The sequence below is a fragment of the Octodon degus genome, unplaced genomic scaffold (genome assembly GCF_000260255.1).
Source record: "Octodon degus isolate 3935 unplaced genomic scaffold, OctDeg1.0 scaffold00071, whole genome shotgun sequence".
NCBI classification, from domain to species: domain Eukaryota; kingdom Metazoa; phylum Chordata; class Mammalia; order Rodentia; family Octodontidae; genus Octodon; species Octodon degus.
The window spans coordinates 7,901,105-7,912,473 of record NW_004524647.1 but is presented as its reverse complement, the minus strand read 5'-3'; the positions used below and the strand labels follow the sequence as shown (position 1 = coordinate 7,912,473).

The 11,369-nt window shown below is 42.7% G+C and overlaps 1 protein-coding gene across 1 annotated transcript in view; it reads right to left on the bottom strand.

Annotated features, from left to right (window-relative positions):
• Susd5 (sushi domain containing 5) overlaps window positions 1-11,369 on the bottom strand; it is a gene marked incomplete at its 5' end in the record, with an annotated part of 61,744 nt that continues 50,375 nt past the window's right edge. The window contains one exon of the mRNA XM_004635303.2: window positions 1-3,062. Within this exon, the coding sequence (XP_004635360.1) occupies window positions 1,771-3,062 (1,292 nt within the window). The remainder of the gene's footprint in view (window positions 3,063-11,369) is intronic.

The window sequence follows — 11,369 nt, the reverse complement described above, 5'->3', positions numbered from 1 at the left end:
GTTGTCATAGATTCAAATCTAATTTAAAAATATTTACAGTGTCTGGCTCTTATTCTGTTCTGTTCTGAAGCTTTGGTACATGCAGAAAACATTTCATTCCTACTGCTCTGGATCTCATCCGATGCATAGGTGTTCCAGTTGGTAGCTGCAGGCCTTTGTATCGCCCAGTTATGGGAATTAAGATCTTTGACTATGCTGTACTATCTTCAAGCTACTTAGCCTATTCATTTTCCAAAGCTTGCACTACAAAGAGGTGTCGGGGCAGAAAACATGCTGCAGGAATTCCTTTCTTCTTATTGTAGAACATCACCAATTTTCCAATTATATATATTGTTAAAAAATGCAGATTTCTCTCATTCCACACAAAACACTGGTGTCTCAGAAGAAATACATTGTCTTTATCAATTTTAGCACCGAAAACTATTTGATAAGAAAATAATGTCTGATTCATATCAGAAAAATATGTCATGTTTAGTTTCTGGGTTGACACAAGAGTCTGCTGGATGTGGCATTTTGGCAGCTTCAACAGTGCTCTAGATGCATGTGGCAGAGCCTGACTTTCATGCAGGACAGACCATGGGTGTCACCTGTCCAATGCTTCCAGTGCTTCCACTGGCCTCAAAGTTCACAATGTAGGGTATAAAACAAAGGCTCTCCAATTTAAGAGCATTGGGCCCCACCCCAGGTGTGCTGTTTCCTGAGTCTGGGGTAGGCCTGGAGAATTTGACTCTTTAACTAGCTCCCAGTTGGGAGATGATGCTGATGTAGGTGGTCCGGAGACTGCTCTTTGAGAACCACTGTCATGAGTGATTCTGAGCCACCTTGAAAGGATCTAGGTGCTGGGAAGTGGACTGCTCAAAGGCGGGGCTGGACTCGTCCCCATAAGTAAAAACTAGATTGACAGGTCATTTCGCGTTCCCTTTTAATTCCTCTCCTCTATCAAGACACTCTAGTCTTGGGATTTCTTCAAACATTTTTCCCCAAATCATTCTGTTTTACTAGAGTTCGACAAAATGGTTAATTCAGAGAGAGGAACCTAAGGACTGAATTTTGTTAGTCCTGGCAGAAATTTCAAGTCAGTTTTGGGCACAGACGAGTCAAAGACCACTATAGGAAATGGTCCTTCCTGCTACAAAGCTCACCTTGTCTTTAAAAAATGCTGGCTGTCCCACAGAATGGAGGGAGAGGAGGTGGGTGTGTATCTTCACTACTCAGCTCCCCAGAGCAAAATGTCAGTTTTACCAGTTATACAGACTCTCCAAGTTTGTGGACAGCCTTCTGGCTCCTGGTTCACTTGCTCTTAGGGACATCATAATTTTAAAAGCAAATAACCCATCATTCTTCTGTGTCCCACTCCCACAAGTAACATTTATGTTCTCAACAACATTGCTTTCAAATACTCAGTTTATCAAACCTATTTCAAACATTTCAGGGCATGGAGTCAGAGTCAGTGATTTTTTTTTTTTTTTCTTAAAAAAGGAAAAAAAAAGGCATTATCTTGACAAAGGAAGCTGGACCTTATATTGGAGTTAGGACCCAAGCACAGGTCTGGGGTTAGTGCAATCAGTTCCAGGGCAGACAGGTAGAAGATATTGACACATGTGTTGGGTGCTTCCAGAGCTGCTTTTCAGTATACAGAACACAAACCTGAGGAGAAACAGACCATCCCTGCTCCACCTGTGCTCTTGCGAGTTATCAGTGTTTGTCAGTGTGATGCATCACAGTTAATGTCCCTTCCAGTGGCTTTGAGAGAGCCCATTGTGACAGGGACTAGACCTTCTCCATCTCAATCTGCTGGTGGTAGTGTCGGGCTTGCCGCTGGCCCATATTCAGCTTGTACACAGAACTCTTGTGCTGGCACCGGCGGTAACCCAACACAGCCCCCACGCTTGCCAAGACCAGCAGCAGGCATAGGACGGTGACAATGGTGGCGATCACAGGGCCTCTGCTGAGGCTGGGACACTCATCCCCCACACACGGCTCCAAGGTTGAAAGGGGCTCCTCACTCGCAACTGGCCCAGGGTCCTCCTGTCCCAAGAAGTCCTCAGACAGCAGGTATGGGAAGCTGTCCTTGACCTCAGGAGCAGTGGTTTCCACTGGAAGCTTGGTGGGTGCCATGCTGGTGGACAGGATGTTGCCAGGCACCTGCTGGACAGTAGTTGTTTTGGTCTCCAAGGTAGAGCTGATGAATTCATAGGGTAGAGAGGTCATGGGAGACTTCTCTGTTGTGAATCTCCAGGGTACAGTTGACTGGTACTTGGTCAAGGCATCGTCCTTGTCCTGGGGACCTTTGGTCTTAGACACATTCATGGGTCCAAAAGCAAAAGCCTCCACATCTAGCATTTCAGAGGGAAGAGCTGAACTGGGGGCCATATTGCTGCTTGGTGAGAGGGTGGTACTTCTGGGCATTTCAACTTCCACGACAGCTGGCTGGTCTGGAGTTGCCAGAACACTTTCATCCAGTCCAACCAATCCAGGCCCCCTGTCCTCATCCTCCTCTCCCGCTTCTCCCTTCCTCCAAGCCCCGTCTGTCACAGGGTAGCCATCTAACCAGGATTCATCACTGCTACTCACTCCTGGGTCCCCTGCTTTGCTGTCATTCCTGTCCACAGAGGAGCCCAAGGGACCATCAGTGCTTCCGTAGGTCACCCTGGTGTCAGGTTCACCCGGGACCAGTTTCACTGTACTGTGGTTGTCTCCAGCAGGAAACCGCTTTTTGGTATCATCGTAGACATCCTTTTCTAAGCCAGGCTTGTGGAAAGTCTCAGCAGGAAACCAGAATGAGTACTTTTGGTTTAGCTGAGATTTAGGCAAGTCTGTGGGGACACTACTCCTTGAGCCAGGCAAGCCTGTGTTTAGAACAAAAGCTTTCTGCCGGGCAATATTTTCTTTCCTCGCTGAAATGGAGACCAGACGATCTTGTTTCGGTGCCTCTTCAGAGGCTTCTCTCTGATCTTTGTCCTCTTCTGCTTCTGAATGGGAATCTTCCATGAGCTCTCTGAATGACACAGACCTGTCATCAGGGAAATTATCCTCATAGTCAATATGGGCCTCCGCCTCATCTGGAAGGAAGGAGGGAAAAACCTCATTAGGTCTAATGGCACAGAGTCAGTGCAGAACCAGAAAAGGCAATGAATGCACAAAGACTGGAAAAGAATAAATAATAACACTATCATGTATGAATCATAGGTAGCCCAAAGAATGTACCTATAAACCATTACAATTAATATATGAGATTGTCAAGAACATTGGGTCCACATTAAATATAAATATCCACTATATTTCTACATAGTAGTAATAAACAGGAAGCAAAAAATTTAAAGGATGCTTTTATTTATTTTATTTTTTTTAAACATTTATTTATTTATTGTGTGTGTGTGTGTGTGTGTGTGTGTGTGGCCAGCTCAGCCCACCAGGGGGCGGGGCTGGCTGGCATGTGGTGCTGGGGGATTGAACCGTGGTCCCTGTGCTTTGCCAAGCTTGTTCCAAGTAGGTGCTTTAGACCACTGAGCCATCTCGCCAGCCCCTAAAGGATGCTTTTAACAACATAAAAAAAAAAAAAAATCAAACACCTAGCTGGGTGTGGTGGCACACACTTGTAATCCCAGCATTTGGGAGGCTGAGGCAGGAGGATTGCTATGAGTTTGAGGCCAGCTTGGACTATATATTGAGTTCAAGATCTGCCTGGAATACACAGCCAGACCCTGTCTCAACGAAACTTTAACAAAAGGAAACTAAGCTAAACTAAACTTAATAACTAAACTAACTAAATTTAATAAAAAAGCTTGCAAGATTCCATATGGCATAGTGCAAAATATTGATAAGCAAAATTAAAGACCTAAATAAATGAAGAAATATACCATGATTGTATAAAGGAAGGCTCAAATTTTTCAATTGTGTCCCAAATAACACATGTAAATTTTTTTTCCTGCAGTACAGGGAACTCAACTGGGGTCTTTGAACTGACCTAAATCTCTAGTTCTTTTTTTTTTTTTTTTTTTTTTTAAATTTTGAGACAAGATCTGGCTACGTTGTTCCAGTACGACTCAAACTTGCAGTCCTCCTGCCTCAGTCGCCCAAGCTCTAGGATTACAAGTATGTACCACTGTGCTCAGCTGATCCATATAGATTTAGTAAAGTTCTAAAGAGTTGGCCAAATAGCTCAGCAGATTAAAATGCCTGCAAGTAGGCGTAAGGGCCTGTGGTTTGATCCCCAGGCCTGTCGTGCCGGCCCTGCCCCCGGGGTACCCCAAGATGGTACTTGAGAATGGGTGTGGTGGTGTGTGCCAGTAATCCCAGCACTGGGGAGGCTGTAAACAGGTGGATCACTACAAGTCCGATCTAGTGGTGAGACCCTGAACACCCTGTAGATCTTTCCCTAAAATGCAGGAAAAACAAAGATTTAATAAAGTTCTATATAAAAATCTCAGTCAGCAAGCTGATGCTAAATTTTTGGAAACAATAAGCTGATAGACAAGGTAATCTTTTTTTTTTTTTTTCTTTTCAAAGTTTTATTGATAAACATAGCAATGAGACAGTTTCAAATCAAATGACAAGGTAATCTTAAGAAAAACTTAGAGGACATATACTGTAAAATTTCATAAAATCAGATTACTTTTTAAGGTTCTGGTACTTGTACAAAGATAGATACCTGGAAGACATAAAAATTAAAACTTCTGTTCATCCGAGGCCACCATAAAAGGAGGCACAGCATGAGATGAGATACTGGTAATACATACAGGCTACAAGGGACTTGTGTCTAGACTTTTACAAGTACTCCTGCAAATCAATGCTAAATAGGCAAAGCACAGATTAATTGGTAAGATGCTTGAACTGGCACATCACAAAAAAGATTTCTAAATAGTCATTAAGTGTGGAAAGTCATGTACTTCACTAATATGAGGGAAATAATTACAGTCATAATGAAATATTGTATATCGCTGCAAATGTCTAACATGAAACAAGCTGACAATATGCATCAATAAGCATGTGCGGCCCTGCTGGTGGGAGGATGAGCTGGTACAATAACTACTATAGAAAACTGGGCATTTCTACTAAATTTGAACATCAAGAGGCTCCATGCCATAGCCATTCTACTTTTTTTTTTTTAAACTTTTTTTTTTAAATTTATTTATTTATGTGTATGTGTGGCCAGCTCAGCCCACCAGGGGGCGGGGCTGGCTGGCATGTGGTGCTGGGGGACTGAACAGCAGTCCCTGTGCTTTGCTAAGCTTGCTAAGTAGATGCTTTAGACCAGTGAGCCATCTCACCAGCCCCGCCATTCTACTTTTAAGTGTACACTTATCAGTAATATGTGTACACAACTGCCAAAATTCATCTATAGAAATGTTCATAATAAACACAAACTGGAAACAATTTAAGTAGCTATTAACTACAGAACTAACATATAAATTATACTTCAGTGAAAGCCAGTACAGGGGCTGGGGAGATAAGTCAGCTACATAAGTGCCAGCCTGGCAAGTGCAAGGTCCCAAGTGAGATGAGCCCTGGTACGGAAAAGAAAGAAAGAAAGAAAGAAAGAAAGAAAGAAAGAAAGAAAGAAAGAAAGAAAGAAAGAAAGAAAGAAAGAAGAGAGAGAAAGAAAGAAAGAAAGAGGAAACCAATATAAATGAAACAACTATGGCTTCTCACAATATCATGGCCAAAATATTGAGCAAAAGGAGTCAGGCACAAATATGTATGCACCATGTAATTTAAGTCTAAAACCAGGCAGAACCAGTCTATGGTATTCAAAGCTGGTAGGGTGGCTATATTTGGGCAGGGAAAAGGGAGGGAAAACTTGGTCTGAGCACAAAGCAAGGGTTTGGGGGTGCTAATCACATTTTTCTCTTCTTCATCTGTATAATGATTGGATTTCTTCTTTTTTATAATCCATTGACCTGTTGTTTTATGATTAGTATGCTGTAATTAAATACATCTGCAAACATGCTCCAATAAAATAAAAATGGCAAGAATGATGGGGTAAACTTATTTGAAGCAAGGTGGAGTATTTTCAGGGAGATTAATGGCAATATGGCTGTGGTGGGTTAACTAATGGTTAACTTATAGCACTGCTGAACTGAATCTGTACGGTGCTGGGTGTGGAAGGCCTGAGGATTGTTGCCAACAGCATAAAAGGAGAACTGGAGGGGAAGCTTATTGCTGTTGATTCTCCTGGAGAAACTTATCAAGCTGGCTTTCCTGATGTAAACTCAGCTGCTTTCACTGTGAGAGGAGCTTGGGTCCTCGCCGTCCATGAGGATGGCTGTGGTTCTTTTGCGGGGAGCTCTGATTCTTACCTTGAGAGTCACTTTCTGGCTCCAGTGCAGATCCCTCAGCCTACTGGCCCAGATCCTTCACCCCTCCCCGCAGCACAGAATTTCTAGCTTCTGCCACTGACCTTTGGGCCTTCCTAGCACAGATGTGAGACATTGTTGTGGGCCCTGGACTTGTGGAGGACATTGTCATGGGCCCTAAATCTTTAGGTGGACTCATGCAGGACACTGCTAGGGGATCTAGGCTCTCAGCTGGATTCTTTGGGTCTCGAGTGTGTGGACAGACCTCTCACACACTTTTACATTTGACTCTTTGGGTAACTATTATAAAATAATCTTATAAAGTCTGTGTCCTGTATGGAATACATTCCCTTCTAAGCCCTGAGTACAACAATGTCTTTTACTGTAGTAAATTGTTTTTAAGCTTACACATTCTTATGCACACACATATATTTATGCAACACTCTCTAAACATACACACAGTAAATAATACACCAATTGTATATAATTTAAAACTACACTTAATGTTCTGTTTCACTCTCTGAGGGGAGACAAGTTTCTTACACCTGGAGAAATGGAATCTCAGTCATCCCTGGATAATGGGAGCTGTGTTCTCTATTCACTTCTGGATTCCTAGGATCAACAAACTTCCTTACACAATCAATAAATGGTTTTTGAGGGGAAAAATACCATCCTCTTTAAAATACAACATGAAACAAAGGCAGATATGACAAGTTTTTCTAAAATGTATGTGAGCAAAACCAAACCATTCTGAATCCAGATGGATATTTAAGAAGGCCATGAGTTCAATTTTGAATTTCAGGATGAGGTGATTAAACTATTTGTTTGCATACATGCTCACTGACTGGCTGTCTTAGAAAGATTGCAAAAGTGGCCACAACTCTCCACTCTATTCTTTAGCGAGTCGTTTGGCTATGCAACTTTTCTCATCAAGAAGTGGGACCATTTTTCTATCTGTATAATTTAGGTTAAGCTTACTTATCACTTTAGACCTGTAGGATGCAGTGGAAGGCTTATGTGCCCCCACTCTCCCTCCTAGAGCTCTCCTTCTAGGCAGCTGCCATATGATATGAAAAATCCCAGGATGCTGAAAGATGAGCGACTATGTGGAGGAGGAGTGAACATCCTATCCTAGACATCCTGAGGTCATCCTAGCCCAGCTATCCCCAGTTGTCCCAGAAGCTGCCCATGTTCTTTGAATAAGCCAAGTCAAGACCAGAACAATCCAGCTGAGCCCAGCTCCAAATACTGACCAAATTAATTGGAGCTAAATAAGTGATTATTGTTTTAAGACACTAAGCTAACACACTAACACAGGACTATGGGACTACATCCAAATTATGAGGAAAGAGCTGCTTATGTGAAGTTTCTCTTAACACCCAAAGACCTTCTGAAAAAAAAATGCCATTGCTGAAGGACTAGTTGGATACATAGATACACACATAGGAATGGAATAGACACACACACCTTTCCATGCTGAGGGTGTGTGTTTTCTTCCCAGCTTCTCCTTGGTGCCTGGACTCCTACTGATGCAGAAGGGCACCTCAGGAGGATTTTCTTCCCCACTGCCAGTAGATTCAACATAAGGCAAAGAGACAAATTCTTCTTCAAATTTACTCTTAAGTATGAACAAAATTTGGCATTCCTCACATCTGGCAAGTCATTTTCTGCCCCAAATCTCTCACATCCACTTTTAAAAAACCATTAAAAAGGTGTATTCTTGGCTCTACAAGAAGAATTATTGCTTTTGTAAAACAATACCCATTTGCCAGTTGTCCTCCAGACACGCTGCTGCTAAGGATGGATGTCACTGAATTCACAGCTGGAACAGTCAGGCCCTTTCGCAACAGGCCACTTAGCAAGCAGTAACTCTCCAAGGCCATTTTTTGAGCAGCTTTCCTTTGCTTGAGCTCCTAGGCTGCTACCTCGGGCATGATTTATCTGCAGGACCAAGCCTCTGACCATGCATTATTTTACTAAGGGATAATTCTTTGTTGCCCCATTACAGCATCAAATTATCAAACCATCAAGAGCTACTGAGGGCTGGCGAGATAGCTTAGTGGACTAAGCACCTGCTTTGGCAAGTGCAGGGGCCAGGGTTCAATAGGGACCAGGGTTCGATCCCTGGTCTTGCATGCCAAGCCAGCCCTGCTGAGTCAGCAACTAATCCCAGGCTGAAAATAGGAGGATCACTATGAGTCTGAGCTGCATAGTGAGACCCTGTACCAAACACACACACACACACACACACACACACACACACACACACACACACACAAAGAGCTCATGAATGCTTTTGTTTTATTTCATGGAATTTCTGTCATTTCTGGTTCTTACAAAAATCTTGTTTCAGATCATCAGCTGTAACCACTGCTTTTGAGAGTAAACAATCTACTTGCTCTGAACTCCATCATCGTGATGAAAGGAAACAAAGTCTGCGCCATTTTGCCAATGCTAGCCCTTGGTGACAGAGAGCTAGCAGGAAATCTGTGTCCGAGGTGGGCACCCAGCGGGGGTGACTTCACTATTCTCATAATCTTGGAACCCTAGCAGATGCTAAAATGAATATGGTCTATGGGTAAACACAAGTCTACCCAAATAACTGAAGAACTAAGTAGATGCGTGCCTGCAAAGGAGACTCAGCCTCTTCCAGCACTGCGGCCTTGACACAGCTCTCGTAGCCCCAGCTCTGGCTTCCCCTCTCTCCTTACACTGCACACCTTTTTCTATCTGCTTCTTTGCTCTTGCTCCTCCAGGTTGCCCCTCCCTCCACTCTGCCTCTTCTTAATTATACCCTCATTTATAGTCTAGGCCACTTGAGGATGCATTAGGGACCCAAGCAGTAATTACCTACTCATCAGGGTTGATTATATGTCACACTGTCCAGTTGAAACAACCTCATGTTATTTTCCCTCTCCCATGACAATCAAAAGGGGCAACTCCATCAAATGAGCGCGCGCACACACACACACACACACACACACACAGAGCTTATTGAAGATGAGTTTTTAAAAATCAAGAAATTATTAAATATCAGGAAATAAGTTTTACCTGCAGGAACCATGTGTGGAACAGGGAGTTAACAAACTGCAACCAGTTTCTTTCTTTTTTTTTTTTTTTTTTGTTTTTTTGCAACCAATTTCTAACACTAGTTTCCAGGAGGAAAAGCAAAAGATTCCAGAGAAGAGAAGAGCAGAATGGTTCAGCTCCTCAGCCTTCACAAATAGTACTACAGAGCCTCTGAATCCAGGAAGAAGCAAAGAGGGTAGAATGAGATCCACAGTAACCAACAAGGTAGATTCTTCCTGATGGAATGCAAAGTACCAGCACTTGGCAGTGTTTAGGTGAAGAAAACTTTCTTTTTTTTTTTTTTTTTTAAATTTTAGGGAAGTATGGTAGGGTGTTCAGAGTCTCACTACTAGATCGGACTTGTAGTGATCCTCCTGTTTACAGCTTCCCAAGAGCTGGGATTACAGACACATGCCACCATGCCCAGTCTCAATTGCTGTCTCAGCATGCTTGGGGAGTGGGGCCAGCATGGCAGGCCTGGGGATCGAACCCCTGGCCCCTGTGCCTGCTTGTAGGCACTCTAATCCACTGAGCTATTTGGCTGACTCTAGGTGAAGAAAACTTTGACATGGGACATTCAACAATATTTCTGAAGAAAAAATAGAGCCCAGAAATGTTAAAACAAATAAATGAGCAAAAGTAAAAATGCTTGCCATTTAGCCAAATGGTTCCCTTCCAGCTAACATTCCTTCTTCCAGATGAAAGGGAGAGGCATATCAAAGTCAGAGTCTAACTTTGAAGAAACAATAATTTAATGAACAGAAAGAATTTCTTGCAATTGTTTCCCACTGCATAACTTAGAAAATAAGGGCAGTGAAACAAATGCAAAAAGCGAAGGCGGTAAAATAACAAGATGTTATGAGAAGTATGGCTATGAATTTTAGGAATCAAACTGAAGACTAAAATAACATCTTGGCAGATCCTAAAAACTATTAAAATCTGCAAGGCACAGAACAGACAAAATTCTACAAAACTAAGAGAAACACACAAAGAGACAGTCAAGAATCATTGCACACTAAGCAGGATACATTCACAGAATACTACACATAGGTATATCACATTAAACTGCTAAAATTCAAAGACAGAGAAAAACCTAAAAGCAATCAGAGAAAACAGGAAAGTTATCTTTAAAATACTATGAGACAGCTTTTCTAAAGAAACAATGAAAACTGGGCAACAATGTAATGACATCTGCAAAATGCTAGAAGAAAGGAACTGCCAAACTAGAATTTCTTACTCCATGAAAATATCCTAGATGGAAAAATAAAGATGGAATATAGAAAGAGAAGAGGAGGCAAGGGTGGGGGAGGAGATGCATTCTTGGATGGAAGATAGACAAAGATGAAGGAACAAGGACAAGGAAAATACGGGGACAACTTTGCATGTACATTGACTGTTACAGTTTAGATATAGACTGTCTCCTCCAAGTCTCATGTATTCAGAGGTGGGATGTTTGGAAGATGACTGGATCATGCGGTCCTATACTTATCGGTGGATCAATTTCATTCATGGCTAACAGTGCTATTAGTGGGTGGAGTGGGTTACAAGTCGGTCACTAGGGACAGGACTTGGAAGTGAGTATTCTTGTCCCTGGCTCCCCCCTGCTTTCTCTGCTTCTTGACTGCTGTGGGATGAGAAGGTAACCTCTGTCATCATGCTGTTTCTTCTTTGGAGCCAGGTGGCCATGGACTCAACCCACTGGAAACAGTGAGCCTAATAAATCTCTCCTCCTCAGGCCAGTCAGATAGCTCAGCAGACTAAAGCGCCTGCTTCAGCAGAGCACAGCGGTCAGGGTTTGATCCTGGAGTGCGCTGGATGGCAATTGAGACCAGGCGTGGTGGCGCGTGCCTGTAATTCCAGCATTTGGGAGGCAGAAAACAAGAGAATCACTACAAGTCTGATCTATGTAGTGAGATGCTGTAGACCCTGTAGATCTTGTCCTAAATTCATAAAATAAATAAACAAATTAATCTTTCCTCCTCTAAGTTGCAGATGCTGGGTATT